This window comes from Nyctibius grandis, chromosome 13, assembly GCF_013368605.1.
Source record: "Nyctibius grandis isolate bNycGra1 chromosome 13, bNycGra1.pri, whole genome shotgun sequence".
NCBI lineage: Eukaryota > Metazoa > Chordata > Aves > Nyctibiiformes > Nyctibiidae > Nyctibius > Nyctibius grandis.
The window spans coordinates 2,762,788-2,783,373 of NC_090670.1; the positions used below are offsets into that span (position 1 = coordinate 2,762,788).

General features: G+C 38.5%; 1 protein-coding gene across 1 annotated transcript in view; it reads right to left on the bottom strand.

Moving 5' to 3' along the window:
• CHM (CHM Rab escort protein) overlaps positions 1 to 18,520 on the bottom strand; it is a 59,912-nt gene extending 41,392 nt beyond the window's left edge. The window contains exons 1-2 of the mRNA XM_068412093.1: positions 18,444 to 18,520; positions 5,870 to 5,936 (exon numbers count right to left, since the gene is read on the bottom strand). Coding sequence (XP_068268194.1) covers positions 5,870 to 5,936; positions 18,444 to 18,492 — 116 coding nt within the window. The 5' untranslated portion in view covers positions 18,493 to 18,520. The remainder of the gene's footprint in view (positions 1 to 5,869; positions 5,937 to 18,443) is intronic.
• Between the last annotated feature and the right edge of the window lie 2,066 nt (positions 18,521 to 20,586).

Consider the following 20,586-nt stretch of genomic DNA (forward strand, 5'->3'; position numbering starts at 1 on the left):
AAGCAGAAGAGCTCCCTCCATCTGCAGATCTGTTACCAACCAGCTATAAAAAGGAGTTCATACTTACCTCACCATGTGAATGACATGGGTGAGGCTTAAAAAGTACTGCTATTCGGTATCATATAGAATACAAAGCAATGAGGATTAAATACATTAAATGCCCAATTCTGTCAAATTTCAATGCGTAAAACAGTAACTGATAGTTGCATTCAATGATAACATCCAGCTTTGTTTTAGCTGTCAATGGTGCAGGTTAATTTCTTGCTGCTTCTTAAGATTCCACTGAATAAAAAGTTCTGTATCCATATACTATCTGCCACTTCTGGGATTTCCAAAAAACAGGGCCATGAAGATTTATTTTTAAGGGAATCTGCTGCTTTAGTTGCAAGTTTCCTTGAATATGGAATACAATCTGGCTGTCAGAGCAAGCAAGGCCATTGATCACAGAAATAGCAGAAAACACCTGCCTAAATTAGGACTGGGTTTCTTGAATCTATACCGATATCATGCATATTTAGAATATCTAAAATTAAAACTTGCAGTAAGAGAAAGTGATATGTTATTTCCACAGAAAGTTACAAAAGTTTATTTGCGAGCTGTCAGACATCTTTGATGTAAACATTCCTCCATTCATCACGTGGATTCTTCCTTTAAAACTGCTTTTCTTTTTAACAACCACTGATATGAACCAATCTTTTCAACAAAGCACTCTATAATGCTGCTCTGAAGCTCAATCAGTTTTGAGAAGACCAAACTGGTCTTTCTCAAATGGAAGATGACTCACAGCTGTCCTTCCTGTCCTCTGGCATTTGAGCACCTTTCCCAAGTTACGCTGTACCACCTCAAATATTAATCTTCTCTTGAAGCATCAACTTGCAGATTTTTTTCCCCCTGGAATTTTAATTAGTTTACCCTGCATTACATGATGAATCAGCATTGCTTAATTTATTCATCTGAAAACACTACAGAAAGAAGGTAGATCGGACATGATTACTGACATAATGAGCAAAGTTTTTAGTAAAAATCTTGAAGAGGAATTCTGAAAAGAGCTGACTAATGGTTTTACAATTAGGAGTCCTTTGTAACCAAATATTTTTGTTATAATTGCCCTGAAGATGAACCAAGGAATTCCTTAAAGTAATGGTTAAGATCAAAGCCTAATTAAAGCTAAAATATTGTTCCAAAATCTCAAGGACTAAGCTCCTCTCTTCTCTTGCTATATTAGCAAACTACAAAGATGGATATTCTCTCCCCTTTTTTAGGGTTATAATTCAATTATTCTCTAAGAACATGAAACATTTTGAAGGTGTAACAGCAGAGTTAAGAAATTAATTTTTCTACCAAGTTAGACAGAGCACAGATGTTTTCTTCTCCTACCATACATTATTTCCTAGATTATATTTGCTCAAAACTTCTCCTGGATTTTCGTATGAATTAAAATACTGCTGCTTTTAGTTCACGTTTTTCAAATCTCGAATCTGTAGTTCAGAGCTAACAGCAGAACTGCTGAAGCCATTTTTGCAAAGTTTAGAAAATATAGCTCAGGGATAGTTTTACCTCTTCAAAAAGCTTGATTCTCTCTTCTACATTAGTTTGTGATCTTTTTCTCAGTTACTAACACCATTTTTTCTTCAAATACTTTGAAAGAATTAGCAAATCCCAGCCCAGAACACTGAAATTGCAGATTGTTTCCAACTAATTAACATTCTTGGAATCCGAACCAAGGGAACGTCTAACATGTCCTTTTGAAGACAGACTGCAATTTGAGAAACTGAATACTTGAAAGCATGAGATACACAAGTAAAACATAAGAACAGAAGAAGTATTTCACGGACTATGCCTGTTAAGATTGCCCTTCTTGGTGCCATGTCATAACAGCCATGGTACAACAGTCAAAGCTGGTGATGCCTGAGGAAAAGCTGCTGATGCCTCATGATTGCTCCCAAGAGCTGCCTGTATGCGTCTGTCCTGCATTTGATCTTTCAGAAAGAAGTCTCGAACCATCAGAGAAGCTGTCTTTTGCTAAGGAAGTTACTGCCACATCGATTTTAAGGATCTGAACACAAAATGACTTATGTTTCAAAGCCATGAAGTTTCATGTGCTACCTATTAAGTACAGAGTCATATGTATTAAAAATTCCCATTCTGGCATAGTAATCATGTTTTGGAGCATGAAAAGTGGGCTAAGCCTCCTTGCCTTCCAAGGCGAAGGGTTTAATCCAAACAACTCTTGAGATCCTTCAGCTCAATAAAAGGGTGATGCTGGCAGTCATTGGTACTACATTACATTGTATCTTGGAATATGAACGTGACCAAAGGTAACTTATCATGGATCAGCTGAGACCATGTTTTACTCTCTAATACCTTTGCTATGGGATCATATCCTAAAACAAAATAAAAATAAAACCAACTTTTTCAAAAAAGGTCAAAAGATACCAGAATTAAGAATTTTTGCATAGGTTTCCTTACTGAAAATTAAATAATTCCTCTATTTTTCTTCGAAGAAATCGCCCTGCTTTGAGAAGCAACCTTTTCCCTCTCTGGTTGCTGTACTTACACAGCCACCTTGCTCCACAGAAGTTAAAGATCAAAAAGAAGGCTGTATGAAGACATGGGTTGTATTACATTATATATTTTACAAGTTCTGAAAAAAGTCAGACAGATTGTCTAGCAAGAAGCGGAACAAACTACAAAAGCAGGGATGTTGGGGGTGGGTACATGGAGGGTGCCTTTGGACACTCAGATAAAACAGAATTTTGGACACAAGGAGCACTCAAGTACTCCACAGGCAAAGTAAGGTCAACAATTAAGAAAGATAACAGATGTCAAGAAACAAGGCATGAGAAGCAGACAGCGCAAACTGGGCACAAAAGAGGAGTTAAAATCCTGCATCTTGACACTCCTTTGCCTTTGAATTGAACTCTACATGGAAAGATAAATAAGTCAATGAGGAAGGATGTAGACAATAATAAAACTATAGTCTACAAATGCTATATTCTAGATGCTGAAAATCAAACACAAAATGTAGCTAAGCACACCTCACCTCTAACTGCCTGATCCTCAGCAACCAAACTAGTACATAACTATATAATGAGAAGAAGCAAATAAGCAAAGGACCAACAGCAGAAAACACAGTAAGCCGTCAGGAGAAAGTCCTGTGCATACGAACAATTAGTATGGGAAGCACATTCACTTCATGCAATCAACTTTTATCTACCTTTCTTCAACAACTTCAAGTTTAAACTAAGTGCCAATCTCCACATTTTAAATTGCAAATTACTTTTCTAAATCACTTAACAAATATCCTTGAAATTTCACATGTCAACAGCTCATTAATATCTACAGTAAATGTAGCTCTCTGAAAAGAACCACAGATTTTACGTTTATTGAGACAGATAGCTGGCACAGAGAAATAGAGCTCCTTCAATTACTATTTGGCAGAAGCTAACTTTAGTTTAAAATCCATCTACAGGAATTTATGGCAACCCTGCAGTGGAGTGACTATTTTGAATAAGATTAGCTACTGTTGATGGCGATGCTTGGACAGTGTTTATAAATCAAACTTAGAACTTAGTATTTTATAACAGGCCACTTCAAAACTATCTTCCATAATCACCTATGCAGTATATTATGATAAATGCAAACACGGCTGGAGATTAAAAGTAATAAAATGATGTACACAAGGTAATGAGTGCAAGCAAACTATAAACAAAGACTTTATTCATATATGTTTTCTATACCTTGTGCCTAACTCAGACCTTTGTAGAGAACAAAAGATTAATCAAAGTAGCAAACCTAAGACAAACAAGTATTTCGGTAACCCCAAATCTTATTTTCTTACACTTTGAAAAAAATTTAAACTGATGATCCTTCAAGAAGCAAATCACACATATTGTTAAAAAGTCATATTCTGAATATTAACAGATCTCTTGTTGATGAATTTTCAATTATACTGTTACCTCAGTAAAATGAAATTTGCAAATTCATCTAGAAATTAGTATATTAAACCAGACATACAGTAGATAAAATTACAATGTTTTAATTCAGATGAATTTCTGGCAAGCTTTCTAAGACTTAAGCTTTCACTTAAAATTCAAATGGCATCATGGTGGGGGTTTTCTGTTGGTTTTGGAAGGCTTTTTTTTTTGCAGGAGTACTAACTTAAACATGCCAAGCAGATGGCTTGAAACACTGCCCTATTTATGGGGAAAGGGTTGTACAGTATAAACATTTCTATTTTTTTTTGCCAAGATATGGATTCTAGACCATGATTCAGTGAGCACATACACCCATCAAAATGGCAACTATTAATATGAATGAAGAACACCTTGGTTAAGAACAATTTCCCCTGACCTTAGCCTGCACTAGAGTCGGAAAATAACTCCATAAGAAAGGAATTAGATGTGGAAACCTTCATTTTCATCATAAAAGCAAAGGCATGTGTGAGTGTAAATGAGCATATTTAAGTGAAAACAGTAATAAACAAAATCTGTATTCCACAGTTCTAATTGTCTGATTCTGCGAGTTTTCTGAAAGTCTCTTCATCGTAGCTAAAAACAGGCATGGATAAAAGAAATCAAAGTTCCAGTGGATAACTATTAATACAGACTTTGATAGCAAATGAATATGAAAAATTGAAGTAACAGAACTGGTTCATTTAACAAAATCTAAGTAATCTACTGGTAATATATGTGTTAAGCTTAAAATCCAAACGCAACTATTTTATTCATTCTATATCTGTTTACTCTAAAATAAGGGTTTTAATATTTTGTTTAGCAACCTAATAGCCAATTTAAGAACTGCAGGTGTCTAGCTCAGAAATCTCACAAAATACATTACATTTGTTATCTTCTGGAAAAACACAGACAGTAAAGCAGCCTCAAAAGCTGCTTAGCAATGATTGATCATCTCAGAAGAGTTATGAGAAAATCAGAGTTTTAAAGTGGCAGATGGGAGAGAGGGGTATTTTAAAAGTTTGTCTTGGTCAGCTGAGGCCCCAGCATTCAATCTCAAGCTTGCCGCAGAAACCAGAGCTTTAGACTTGAGTCACGCTACTAAATTTTGCTGAGCAGACGTACAATTAAGCCAAGGTTCAAAGATCCTAATTTTTTCTAAAATACAGCGTGCATCATAGTGTATAGTTACACAGTTTATAAAAAAAATTAACTTTGGCTAATGGGTAAAGAGAAGTAAAATGAAACGTTAATCTCTTAAAAGGATTCAATGAAATATGCTGCTCCAAGTGCTTCAGCAAATCCACTATTTCAAAGTGCAACAGAAGTACTTTTTGAATCAACTGATTTCAGTGGGATTCTGTACTCTTCTTACAAACTGATTTAGCATGGGATAGAGAGAAGACGGCAAACAAAGAAGGGGGCTGTGTTCATCTCCTGCCTTATCAGCCAGATTTCATTTGTCTTCATTTTGGTAACAATTAAAATGCAAAAATACTTGTATTAACTTCTCTAGGCACTGCGAACTGATACAAATGAGATACCAGTAAAACATTTTGTCATTAAATGATAAAGGCTCAGCTAAAAATTCTCACAAAACCAGAACAGCATAATTACTGCCAGGAATGCTAACGAAGGGCACTAAACCTGTAACCATTCCCATCTGTATGAAAGAAGGAGCCATCAACAGCATCCTTGACCACATCACTGATGTTCCAAATTACTGAGCTGGCACGCAAAAATTGCCTGTTCTATGGATGGAAGTAACACCCCAAAAATAAGACAGAGACAGAACCGTAAGATTACTTCATGCCTGAGGAACACAACACACAAGTCCTGAAGGGCACACTGACACAAACACAGATATACTTCTAGCCAGTTGAACTCTTAAAAAGGAAAATATTGGCATAACTTACGAATCAACGTGAAGAACTCTCTGGCCACTTCTGGCACATGCCGCTGCAATAATAGATTCAGGCAAACCTGAAAGGACACATGCAATTTTTAGAACTTAGTATGCTAAGATATATTAAAAAATGAAATAAAGTTAGAACTCTGTCAGATCAGGCAATTCAAACAAATAGAAGTTTACAATGTGAGTCACTGACATTTTCAATACTCTCATGCTACTAAAATAAGGAACATTATTTTGTGTTCATTAACATTCTCCTATGACCCTCTTGAATGCAAAGCTTATTTTTTTTTAAGAGTTGCATGGCACATGTCACTTGCAAACACTACTACCTCTGAGTTAAAGCTTGTCACCAGTGTCTTCTCTAGACACCTTGCTATCATAAACACATTGAGCATTTGCCAGCACAACGATACCCAAATTTTAACAGGATGCTCTGTAACTGTATCCCTCCTGATACAGACAGGTACTATCTAAGGGCATTTTTGTGTATTTTTGTTCACTTCAAAGTGTCTGACATAACGTGAAGACTGTGTAACAACCCATTAAAATGGTGTTTTAAAATTGAGAAATTTATGGTAAATGCTTCATGCCCTGGTATATTGTCCAAGGATGCATCGGAAAGTGTGAGGGTATAAACCTGTTGGGACTACATTAAACAACTGTGTACTGCAGAGTCCTGCACGGTGCTGTCTCCTCCATATCATCTGTTGGCAAACATCTCTAGTGTGAACAGGTCTCAGAACTGTATTTGCACTTTGTTTCCAATTGAACTAATTGCTTCGCTCCAGAATAGTGCCCAGGACCACACTTCTGCATGCAGACCAAGACCGGAGTGTAAACAGAAAAGCTAACCTGACGGTGCAGGTGTACTTTCACTTCACATTTAAGGGTAGTGTTGGGACAGAATGAATCTGAGATGGTTGTCCTTAAAGCAGTATCCCTATCAAAAGCTCCCACATCATCCAATTATGTTCTGTCAAAGGAGTATGTTTTCATTATATTTAGAAAAGATACATAGTTAAAAAAAAAGAAAGGCTAGTGCTATTTCTCTACCAGCAATACCTTCTTGGAATGGCACACGATACCAATTGGAGGGTTAATAAACAAACGAGGCTGTTCCCTAACTTCTGCTCCTACTCACCAGATTTTGACACGCACAGTTAGATGACTCGGATTTCTGACTAGATTCAGAAAAGAAGTGTCACTCGCTATCTAAAAGGCTGTACGGCACTAGCTTTGCCGAAATCTCTTTTTAAAGGATCTACTGGCTGTTTAAGCAGGTAATCCACTAAAAGCGATTAAGATTCTAAGGGACTGGTATTAGGAGACACTTAGGCTACGTATTCAACTAAGGGATGAGATTAAACAAAGTGAAAGGAGTGTTTCACTGATCTGATTTACAGCACAGCGCCAGAAGCAGCTGTAGTAGAACAACCGAAGAGAGACAGAACTGAAAGTGGACAAAGCAGCTGTGGCAGAGCACAAACTTCTTTGGCCAGCTTCATGCCGAACATCACCTTCATGAGAACTGCAGGCCTGCAGCTGTCTATTTCCTCAGAAGGAATACTGCCTTCACAAACAAATAAAAGGTCAGCGTGTTGCCATCTGATGATTCGTTTAAAACACATAATGCAATATGTTAAAGGTTACCAGACAACTATTTACTACTTGTAAGGTATCAGTCTTCACTCAGAGTAAGAAACTGTTAAGACTTTAATGGGATATTAAGTACAATTTAGCACTCACAGAGACAGGAACAAATAATTTTAAGTGGTTGAGCTAGTCTTTATTAATCCTAGAACCCAAAATGCAGTCTAGAAAACACCTAGCGGGACTTAGGTACACAAGACCACAGTTTCATGAACTTTTTAAGCCAGCAAAGGCACACACAACCATCGAAATAAAGAGGTTGAACCTCTCTACCCTTATCTTCTGCCAATCCTGACCTCCTTCCACATGAAGTAGATGGTCAATTTTCAGCAGACCAGTTCCATGGAGGTGTTGACAGTCCAAAAGTACAAATGTTTGTATCAATACAAGGGAGGAGGTTTAAGACAGGAATGACAAATTTTCCAGGAAAATCGCTACAACTTCCCTGAAAATTTTCGATTTTTAACACTTGCTATTTTGATGGATTAAAATAAGAAAAACCCTTTCTGAATTGATAAAACAGAAAAAGTTACAACAGTTTTGCACTGTTGACCTTCCACAGCAAGTGAAGACTTACTATGGAATTAATCTTTGGGGGCAGAAAAAGGGATGAACAGTTGCATCAGTTCCTGAGACATTCGTTTCACAGCCTAGAAAGGCAGATAGTCTTTAGAGTTGATATTTTTAAGTAAGGATTCAAAACACAGATCATTCTAAACAAAGACACGAGGAGAAAATATGTTAACTGCAGCACGCACTTCAGGACTGTCACGAGAGCCTGGATGCACACAGCCTTATTACGTGAAAGCAACTCCACATCCAGCTGTCCTCCCAAAGTGTTTATATATACATTTAATTTCTCTCCGTCTATAAACTATCTGGAATAGAATCTACAACTACTATTTTGTCTGTAGTTCCTGAAAAAGGTTTTCTTTCCCTCATTTGGGCACAGAGAATGTTACTCTGGAAATGGAATTGAGAAACTTGTTTCTCCTTCCTTATTGATAAAAGCCACTGAGAAAGTGTTGTAAAACATCACCAGTGCTGCCTGGCTGACCAGGACTGGAGTTATAGCTACTAGGGCATAACTGATTGCTTTAAGCTTGATCCAATTGATACTGTGCTGGAGGTCTGTTCTTCCATTAACCTTGGACAAAATTGTTCCCTGAATTAGCTTCCTCACTCTTGAAAGCTGGCATCAATTTTCTTCACCAACCTTTTGCTTCCAAGATATTGTGGCCCCCTGAGTACCCACTGGCAACAGAACGAGAAAGTGTTAAGAAAGGCAAGGCCCATGCATTTTAGCTTTTGAAGAGGCTCTTAAAACAACGTGATGGAGCAAGACACCATTAATTCTCATGTGACAAAACTTTGGTAAGCCAAAGAGATAAGACTGTGACTTTGCCCCAGTTTCTGAATTCTCTTCTCCAACTGAAATAAAACCACATGGAAAATAAGTACCTTTGTAAAATGCAGGTTACTCCTACATGTGACCTGGACTGCACAATAGTTACTTTACAAAAGCCCTTTCCAAGAACGGCGGCTCTGGCAAACAGACTATTATAATATAGTTATAGATAGTCCCTCTCTACCCAAGAAAAAAATAACTAACTTGGAAAAGCCTCCTTAGAGAAATGGTAAACATTTATTTAACAATAGCACGTGAAGCTGAACTATCTCCTACAGGAGGCTCACACAGTTGTGCAAAATAGGTCCCCTTCAGATTATTCAATAACAGAGAAACATTCTTTTTAAAAATTGCTCCTATTTGGAAACAGTTTCCTATTCTGAACTTTGATTTGTCAAAAACTCTAAGCTGGATTATATGCAAAGTTTGAAATGCGTTCAGACCCTAGCTCCAGGGCAGAGCAGACTTCAAAACTTCTTGCTCACAGTTTGGTTTGAAGATAATTATTTATTACAGAATTCAAGTGATTGCAAGGGAAAGGCTATATCCCTAATATTGATTCTGAAGTTCCACTTATGCCTAATGAGTAAATAAAGCTGGGTATCTCTTAAGCTTTTCTTCTCTAACACTTCCTGCCACTCATCCCCCTTGGGGAACTGTCAGCCTCTGTTTTGCCAGCTGAAGGGATGAAGGACTTCGCACCACAACCTGTGTCACCCATGACGTTTAATGTTTTTGAACAGGCAGTTGAGTAATGATTTGGATCCAATAACTTGGATCAAAGAACAGCAAGACCTAAATGGGAACCCAAATTTCCTTTTAGATTACAAAAAAAAAAAATTCTAAGATGGTACTGCTATCGAATTCAGTGATCACATTACTGAATCATCAAGAGATCTGCCCTCTGGTATAATTAATAGTCACTAATATTTTCCTACTAAGCTATTATGCATATTAGTTACTGTGAAACACAGCACTCATCTCATTTTATTGTATCTGAAATGAAAAGGGCTATTGTAAAAGAACATTTTCTCAAACAAGGTTCCAAATCCAGACAATTTTTAGATTTCCAACAGTACTGGCAGGAAATAAGAAGTCTAAATAGGAATCGCATAATCCAACTACAAGAAAGCAGCAACAGATCCAGACTTCAGTATGTTATACATAAACATCTGGCAGCACAAAAGGGATTTATGTAGAGGAATACGGAGTCCATACAATTCTTGTATCAATTTAATATGCTGACTCAAAAGTTCTTTGTGTTTAAGACAGAATCAATCTAGAAATAGCAGTGCTTGTTATCAAGACGTATAAACACTTTCTGTGCTTCCTGGCCCTTTCATATTCCCCTTTAGAATGCTTACACATTAAATATTTGCATTATGTTAAATTGTCCTGCACCTCATTTCTCTTACCAGGAAAAATAAAGATAAAGAGCTTTCCTTCATGAAGGAGGACTGAATAGCACCAGTGGAAACCTGTATCATCATTCCTTAAAACCATTGCCTTCTTTCTTCACCTACTAACCTCCCTTTATCAGATGCAGTGTTAGGTAAATTAGCCTCTTTGGCCTTCTCAAGGAACCATTAATTTAAAATTTCAATGAGGTAGGACATTACACCTGTAGACAGATATAAAAATAAGTATAAAATCAGGGATTTTATTCATCAGTGATCTCTGGGTCACTAACATGTTCTAATAGGTAGAATTTCATAGGCACTTCTGGACACCCATCCAGGAAGAGATGCATTTGCATGAATCCATGACACTGCCTCATTGAAATACAAATGCAAAGTCGAAGCGAACCAACTTCTAAGTCTTTCTACTACTGATCCAGAAAGAGTGCTGACTGCATACTTGCCCTTCTGTGTTTGGACTTCTTGCACCCTGTTGGAAAGATACCGAAAAAAAATGGCAAGCAAACTAAATTATCACAAGCTGGCTGCAATCAGACTAACGTACGTGGTGGCATGGCTCACTTCAGCACGTAGAAACTGAAGCTAGTCCAACAAACTTTTCTGTTTCTCCAGCTATCCACATAATGCACTGGAAACTGCTGCAAGAGATTCCAGGACTACATCTGAAACAGTTGCAGCACCAGAGTGAAGTACCCCAGCAAGCAGACAGTATAAACACTAGGTTCATGACAATCTTATGATGAAGAATCCAGTCCACTTTTGATAGCACCAGTCTTCACTGCCAGCTGTCTAAGCACTAGCTCTATTACAGCCTTCTTGGATACATAAGAGGCAGATTAATCTCAATAAATCTTACAGAGGTGGCTGCTGCAAGCTGACCTTGAAGTCTACATCTGGTTGTTTCCAGCAACCTCTGACCAAGACAATCTCCCATTACATGAATTTTTGGACCCTCCCTATGAAGCAAAATCAGCCATACTTTCATTTCCAAGAACAATGTGTTTTACAAGTAAATAAGGAAGAATTAGAGGAATTAGCTACACATTATATACAGTTGTCAAGACACCAATTCTACTTTTAGTTTCAACACAGCAAAATTAAAATTAGAGATAACTGCTAAGCTAGAAAACGCTTTTCTTCAGCTTTAAAAGCCAACTGATTTTAAAAGCTTTACAAAATAATGAAAAGTTATAATTCACCTCTGTGTAATCAAAAATTAATTTCAGGCTTACACATTGTGTCTCTTCTGATTAGCGGCTATACATAATGCTACAGTGATGCACTGCCTCTTCAAGTGACTTTAAATGGATACATTCCCTGCCCCAAGCAATTTATAAACTAAACAGCTTCATAAGCATCTTGGTTCCTGAGTTGTTCACTGTAAACTATTTCCCAGTCATCCAGCTGATAAGCTTTTACTGAATTACACAAGCTTCATCTGGAAAAGGTTTAAATGTTTAATTTGCTTCACTGTATCTACTAAATAAATCACAAGTGGCTTTTTCATAATATAAAATGCTGAAGGGAAATACATTAAAAATGCTGGAACATATACAATTTCAAAACAATCTTCTGGAGTCAGACAGTTGATCAACTGCAATAAATTTTGTTTGTATCCGAACTTCTAAGAAGAGAAGAGCAGCTGACTCTGGAGAAGCTTACTACACAATCTTCATGATATGCTTTTGGTATATGTATAACTTAAAAGGCATTTTATAATTTAATCGCAAATGGAGTTGAAATACTTATTGTATATAATATTTTAAGTCAAAGGTAGCTAAATAAAATTCATACTAGGTTTGATTCATTTTATTATATGCTCATATTGCAGACTAATATCAGAGAATATTTCTGCATTACAGAATATGGTAATGGCATAGAAATGACAACCCACTAAGACAAGTACGAAATCATAACTGGTCAAGGAAGGAGCCACAAGTAAAAAGTTTCTTCTCCTACATTAGGAATTCCATGTAGTTATCTGTATACCACCAGAGCAATTTTGCTCATGGAATGTCTAAGACACTGAATCAAGGTAATAGATTAAAAAACTAGTACACAATTTGGCAGGACGCTACAGGTGAAAGCACATTACTTCAATGTGAGGAGTTCTGTTCACTGGAAAGGAACAGCAGCTTTACTTTTCACTATTAGAGGGCTACCTTCCAGTAGAACGATAATTTTCAAAGAAATATCAAATTTCTTTACTTTTATATAAATAAATATTATCTATATAAGTACAGCCCCTTAAATCACATCTATTAAGGACGATGACAGGTAAAATCCAGAAGATTCTTTGTGTCTTAAAAGAAAAAATTAAAATCGTACTGCATAAAGAGGGTTTGTAAGTATACTTCTCTAGCACATACTACAGCTATGAGTCTAATCTTTGGTTTCCAACCAATGGCAGCAGATAAGGAAAAAGCAAAGCACATATATTAAAAGATCTGTATAGTAAGACACACAGTAAGTTTTATTTTTACCCAAGTCTTCTAATACTTTCACTTCCTCTTCTGCCACCCTGCAGGAAGACAGCTTGCTCTCTTTGCTCCTCATACTTTTTTAAATATTTCATAAAAGGAGATTTAAAAAAGTAAAAAGCTGCTTCTACAGTAGTAATTCCACATAGTTATCTATGTACCAACAGAGGCTCTTACAGAATGCTTTGGTTGGCTCTAGAGAAACCTCAGTGCACCAGTGACTTACAAAGAGAGTTCTTGTTGTAGGTCTGAATTACCAGCTTTACAACCATTCTCCAAACAGCGGAATGACGTTTTCTACGTGTCTTTTCGATTAGTCCAGATCCAGACTAGAAGTTCAAAGTGCCTTGCTAAGACTTTTTCTAAAGGAGTTTTTCACCCTGATATGCAGATGACATACTCTGTATTTTTCACAGTAGGATCACAGGAGTACTACAGTCTCTTTATGTCGTAAAATCAGCAATACAATCTGGAAAACCTGAAGAACGCTAACAGTCTGAGAAAGACAACAAAAGATTAACAAAATAATGAGTTTTCTTACAAGAGCAGCGAGGGACATTTCACAGTACCTGGGAAAGAATGCCGAGCTATCAGTGGGAGTCCAAGCCTCCAAGAAGGCTATCACAGCACCTCTGCTACACAAAAAAAATTCAGAAGGCATGCCAGAAAACAATCCCTCAATTTTAGTGAGGTTAAAAAAAAGTCAGTAAGAAGATAAAGGTATGGTTACGCTTAGAGAATACTAAAAAAATAAAATAAAAGCGGAGGGGAGAAAACTGGGAGTCAGTGTTCATTTTGTTTGACATTTACATGGACAGGTAATGACTTATTTACAAATGGTAACAATAATAGGGGTCTATTTCCTCCTTCCAGACATCAACAGTACAAGTCAGTACCACTGTATCAGTCCACAATGACCACTGACATCAAAAAATATCCATCTCCAGCTGGTTTTCCATCTAGCTTTTGTTGTAAAAGTCTAGATAGCTGCTGATGTAAACTGAAGACTGTGTACTTATATAAGATAATGTAACCAAAACATCAGCCCAGAAGATGTATTAGAAAACACTTTAGGCACATCTTAAAAACATCCTGCAACAATAAAAGCATCAGGAATTATTCTTGTTTTTCAATTTTTTTTAAATCTGTCTTCAATGTTAACTTCGTAATTCACATCTATAATATTTAGGTTAGTTTTTGATGGCATATTTTAGAAATTGTATTAGTATCTGGAAGTGATTTTTCTAACACTATACTTACATAAGATAAACATAAAGTACTTACACCACTCCCAGCATATCGAACAATAAATAATAGATTCTCCTGACAGGACTTTGATGACCTGGCAAAGCCTGAGTGCTTTCAGCCAAAATCATATGAAACCATAAATCACTCTTTATTTTATAGAATATTTCAAAATAGATTCCTGCTTTCTACCTTGAAAGTCATTTCATGTGTTATTTATAACCACTGAAAACCAGAATGGAAAGAAAATTGCACAGAACCAGAAAATTTACTGTGGCTGCTTTTATAAAGAATAACTCCTTTTTAGAAAAAAATTAGAATTACTGGCAGACAAACTTTTGAATATAACCACCTTTTAAAGAGCCATATCCTTTATTTTAGAACTCCACCAGCAGTTTAACACAAGCCTTCTGGAGTATCAGAGGCAAGTTTAAGAAGTTAAGACTGACTATAATCCAATCAACTGAGGAAATTCAAAGGTAAGGATGACCCTGCAGCCTTATCCACACCACCTACAAATATGCACAGCCATGTTGCAAGTCTTTGCACTTACAGTGGTTTCTGCCACAAATTCAACATGGCTGAATGTTTTGCCTATGAATTTTCCTATTTGACAACTGCCTGAAGACAAAAGCTCTGCCACTGACTCTTAGGTCCGAGTGTCACTCCCAAATAGATGCCTGTTTTTGAGATAAATATTTATCAAAGAACTCATAACATTCCCTTTTGCTACAAAAGTACCACCATTTTCATGCCTGCACTAATTTAAAAGCTGACCCCACAAAAGCTTATCAACAATGAACATGACTAATGCCCACCTTGAATTCCTCAAGCAAGCACTTATATCAGCCCTCCAAACCTAGATCCTACAGGCTTTTAGACAAATAAGAATCACTGAGTATCACTTTCCAAAGAAGAGACCTTCCAAAATAGCAGAACTGCTTTGAGCACGGAAGCAGGGATATGAGAGGCCTTGGGGGGGGTGGGAAGAGTGACTTCAATGCTGCAACAAAAAAGAGGGTAGAACAGAAGAACAATATCATAACAGCTTTAACTCTCAAATTGTGCTGCCATCAAAAACCTCAAGATACGCCCACCAATTTGATGTCATATGATAATCTAGTTTTCTTTACAACTATGGATATAAATTCCATTATAGCAGTGAAACTTTTGCTGCTAACCCACCAGGACCAGTATCTGTATACTACACATCCATCTTGCTCTAAACTTGCCTGCGTAGGAAAATGTTTTATCTGGGTTAAGGAAAAGTAGTTTCTTCAATAAGTGAATTTACTTTTCCCATAGAAATACTGATGAAGTAATTGAACCTGAGCATTAAATGGAGCACTGATGACTAAAATTTAGTGTGACGTTCCATTTTCATTAAGCTTACTACAGAGAAACAGTTAAATGAGCCTGAAATAAAACCAAATTCAAATCTAATGTTACCACTCTATCTAATTACTAAAATTAACAGATGCACAAATTATAAAACCAGAAAAAGGCCACACATGCAGAAAAGAAAGCAGTCACTATTACGCAGTTAAAAAGATAATTAACACAAACATTCTAGTTATTACAATATGACAATTAAATATCCATAGGTACACTCAGCACTGGCTATAGCATTAGAAAACACAGAGTTAAAGACAAGGCTAAGATATTCCCTCAGGAGTCATTTCTCAGTAGAAAAGACAGATTAAAAGTTTTACTTTGAATAATCTTCCACGCTGAGTAATGTAATATAGATTAAAAAAAAAAAAGTCAGTCAACAGTGTTAGTCAGCATTTACGTATGTTCTTAGTAAAAAGGAATGCAAAGAAAAGACAAAATAATTCCTGAATCGCAGAATTCTGAAGACCTTGAAATTAGTCATAGCAGTACTCAGTACAGGTGGGCAAAACCGCATCCTTTGATACAAATCCACACCACCAGCACCCAATACAGCAATATTTTAGAGGAAGAATTTAGCTCAAAGAATTTCCTTCCCCCAGCATCAAAGCTCTAATATTACAAGCTCATTCCAAAGCAGGGAAGATCGTATTTGATGGGTGTCGCTTGACCAGCTCTCAGGGGCACAGACAGTTCAGGCAAAAGCACCTTTGCTGGTGAACTGCCAGTTTCAGGTGAATTCTTCTAACAGCATGCCCAGGCATGCACAAGCTCTTCCGTCTGTGACATCCTACCACCAACCACCACCCCTCCGCAGTGAGCAGCCTGGCATTACTTAACACACGCATCCAGCAAGCACAACACATCACGGACCACGAAAGACAGCACACAAGTAGGCTGCCCCTGCCAGAGCCGTTCCCTTGGCCTGCACTCCAGGCCCTTGAGACCCCTCAAGCATAAGGGTTGCCACATCAAGCTGGATTACATTCTACCTTCATCACAAATTACAAAAGCTCCAGAAGAACAATTTGGCAGCAGGTTTTTACTCTTTCACTGGAATAATGAAAAGATGAAGTCTTATTTATGCATGTTATAGGCCACTCTTTTAAAGAGGTAACACCTTCACTAGCTTCCTTAGTAGCTAGAATAGCTACTCCCTCCTACTGCTGTTTTCACCTTCTAGTTTCCTTAGTAGCTAGAAGAGCTAAATAGTTAACATTAATATTGATTTTTTAAACCTCTTGAGTTTCCTTTAATTTTCTATATCACTGCATCATATATATAAATACTGTTTTTCTCATGGCAATAAAGAATGAATTATCCTCAAAAATCACAGTAGTTCTGCAGTGTTTAATATTTCATCCTTTTAGTTTGGTATTTTAGCCTTTCCTTATCTACCATTCTTCTCATACACTCAAAATATTCACAAATCTGAACACATATGAAAATGTCAGATTCATTACTAGGGCTTCCACTCCATACAACAGGGTTAAGAACACAGAAGTGATTTCTTAACTTGCTCAAGAACCTTAACTTTGCATTTTCAGTAGAGTTATGGTCAACAATGGGGAAAATATATTTTTATAACCTCTCACAAACTTCAGAACTAAATCAGAAATCCTTTGAGCGATTATACATACGATGTAAGGGGATTACGTTTTTCTGGTAAACACTGAAAACAGCAATTACATTAAGAAACTCACTCATTCTATTCCAAATTGCTAGAAAAGTAGCCTTAAATCTGAAGGACACTATTTGACAGGTTAGTGAACTCCAAAAACAGTTCCTGACTTCACAATGAAAACAGTAAGATTTAGAAGTGTCTTCCCTTCTGTGCTCCAATCAACATCCTGAGCTGACCGTGGGAGCTCTTCAGAAACACAAACAAAATTTGAGTCTAAATCTGGGATCTACAAGCAGTAATTTATTTTGAACATTTTAAGACTAGAGCTCAATGCTGAATTTAAGGTGGGGGGCTTATCAAGACCAGTTTGAGCCAGACCAGTGTCACCGGGTTCTACAAAACAAAAATCTATTTCAATATTTAAAAGATTATTATGATAAACAAGCAGCAAGTATCTCACTTCTGAAGGAATATTTCAGAATTTGTCTTGTAGTTACAGTGCTGTGGTATGTTTCAGCGAGACATTCAAGATCTTTATGATTATTCACCTGAACAGGAAACAGGATGAACCTGTACAGGATATAGAGTGTGCAGACAGTTCCAGAAAGTTCAGAGTTAAGTCTCTGGTATGTGCAATCATTCAACCTTACATTTGTTCATATACTGAAAAACACACTTGAATGAGGAGAACTCAAAAAAAAAAGTTTGGGGTTATTGTAAGCAAGCACAGAGATTAAGAAAAAACTTTTAATAGATAAAAGTTTTTGTATTATAGGATACAATAAAAAAAGATATTATCAGCATATACCATATATAGTACACTAACATGGAGTTTAGCTCTTCAGAACTGTTTTCAGTGCCTAAAAGTAAACTCGACCAGCACGAAGGTATTTCTGGGAAAAGGGCTGCCAAGGGTGGCAGAGTCAGACAAGGCTCCATGAAGTACCCAAGGAGCACCGGATCGGAGGTGTGCAGGGGCAGGAGGTGTGCCTGGCCGGCTCCCGGCTCACAGGGACCGGGTTCATGGAGATCCCCCTCCCCGATAAAGCCCCGCACCACACGTACCTCCGTGCCACCTCTATTTCTAAGCAAATCTTGACACTTAAGTCTCAGTAACAACCCCAGAGCGGCCTGCGAGTCCCCGGGGCGCTGGCGCAGCGCTCTCGGCGCAGGTACCCTCGGCAGGGCCCCCGGCCCACCCCTCCCCCCCCCGCCGCTGCCGCCCCGCCGCCCTCAGCCGCCAGCCCCACCCTGTGTCTCCCCGCTGCCCGCTCTCGAGCACCGGCACCTGGACACCACCCGCCCAGCCCGGCTCTGCCTCCCCCCGCCCCGTCCACCGCCGCCGCGCCGTCTCCTACCGGTCCCGATCACCACCACATCAAACTCGGAGGGCAGGTTGTCCGCCATCTTGGGAGGGGCCCCGTCAGGTGGGAGGCGCTGCCGGAAATGGCGGGTGCTGCCGACAGAGACTTCCGGCCGCTGCTCGCGGGGGCTGCTGGGAGGCGGAGTCCTGCGCGCGCGGTGGCCGCCGGCCGGCGGGAAGGGGCGGCTCGCCGGGCCCGGCGGCCGCAGCTCCGTCCTTGTGCGGGCTCACAGCGATCGCTCTTCACCGTCCTTATGTAACGCATGCGGAGGACTCCACTCTGCCTCTGTTCGGGTTGGCTCTTCACAAAGCACTGGTGTGAAAAACGAACCGCCCCTGCCCCGGGGCTCCCCCGCCGCCCGCCCTGCTCGCTGCTCGCTCGGCCGTGTGCCGTTCCTCCAGCCCGGCTCCGTCCTTGTGACCGGCGGCGGGTGAGCAGGTCGTGCCGAGGGGCCGTCCAGGCGGAGGCCGTACGTGTCACACGCAGAGTTCGTCACCTCCCGGGGGGCTCTGCCGCGGGTGTGAAGCAGGAGGACCGGCCCCCGCGGTACCGCTTCTCCCAGGCAGCCAGCCTGGCCCGTCCGCCACCCTCGGTCTCATCATCCACCCACATTCGTACCCATCTAGTTTTCTGCTGAGCCAGAGAACGAGCCCTCACCTTGGATACAGGAATACTGTGGGAAACAGCAGGGAATGCATATGTGCTCCTAGCATCGCTCGGTAAACTTTTGAAGTGCAATAGTACGGTTGCATTCCACCTACTTACTCCAAATGCAAAATACTTCCATGCAAACACCCATATTTTTCTACAGTTTATGTGTCAATTCCACTGAAGTTTCTTGGATGACCAACTCTTCAGTAACTCACAACAGATTTCATTTTTGTTACTTCCCCCTGCATATGCAGCGCTTCCAAAACTATTTCTATTTGTTCAATCTCATTGATCACTGCACTTCATTAATATACTCAAGAAAACACTTCCCTTATTATTTAAAAAAAGTCCCCATACTCGTCAATTGTGATAATCTTTCCTTTATCCACCATGTTGAAGACAGTTTTTAAAAGAAAGTGTATTAGTTCATCTATTTCTAGTCGTTAATCTCATGTCCTTCCTTGTTAATTAACAGCCATATTATATGTTGGATTGTACATTCAAAAAACTCTCTCTCTTTCTCAACCCATCAATTAACATTAACTCTTTCTTTCTTTTCCTCTGAAGCCACGAGACACACTTCAGTCTTGCTCTGCCTCTTCCCTCACAAGAAATGAAGGGGGAATCAGCAGTGAAAAACATGGGAGCTACTGTTTCAGAGTAGCCCCTCCTGTATTATCAGTCTGAGTGAAAGAACAGCAAGAATGAAAAGACATCTTTGAAAAAGCCAGATACAGCAACATAGGCAAAATAACCCAGCACAGAATACCTGTGCCAGAGTACACTGGAAATTTCTAGAAAGTTTTGCTTTTTATATTGCATTTAATGGCTTATATGGCTTTAAACTAATCTCTTAATATTATTCATTGTGTATGATTATATAAAAGTCTTAACACCTTAAATCAATAATAACAATAAACCAGCTAGCAGCCTGTTAACACCTTATTACAAGCACCTTGTTCGCGTAGCAAAAGAATAGTCAAAATAGCGTAAAGTGACTAATGGCAATCAGAGACCACCTTACCCCCGCGGTACTGCCAGACGTGCTAGAACAGAGTACAGCATAGAAAATAGTCTAGCAGGAAACATCAAACAACAAAAGAACAAAAAATATACAGATTTAAACATCAGTACTTGATTACCATGCTAAGAAATATATAACAGAGAAAATTAGTAGTTATGGATTCAGATATAAAAGTAGTAAGATCAAATCTTATGTTCCTTATATTTATGCTTTCAACTGTCCCATAGAGATTTAAAAAAAATTCCATTCCACAGCTTCCATACTGCAATTCTGTTAATGAAGCTGTCATTTCTTCTTTTTAACATGTAACAACAGATATTTAGCTCCAAATTCTCACAGTGCTAGATCATCCTGACCTAAATGTCCTGAGTGGAGGAACAAAGCATCCCTATATTGGTTAGATCACATAAGACAAATTCTCCTTGCACACCCTTTTCTGAGGGAGGGCATACTCATGAAAAT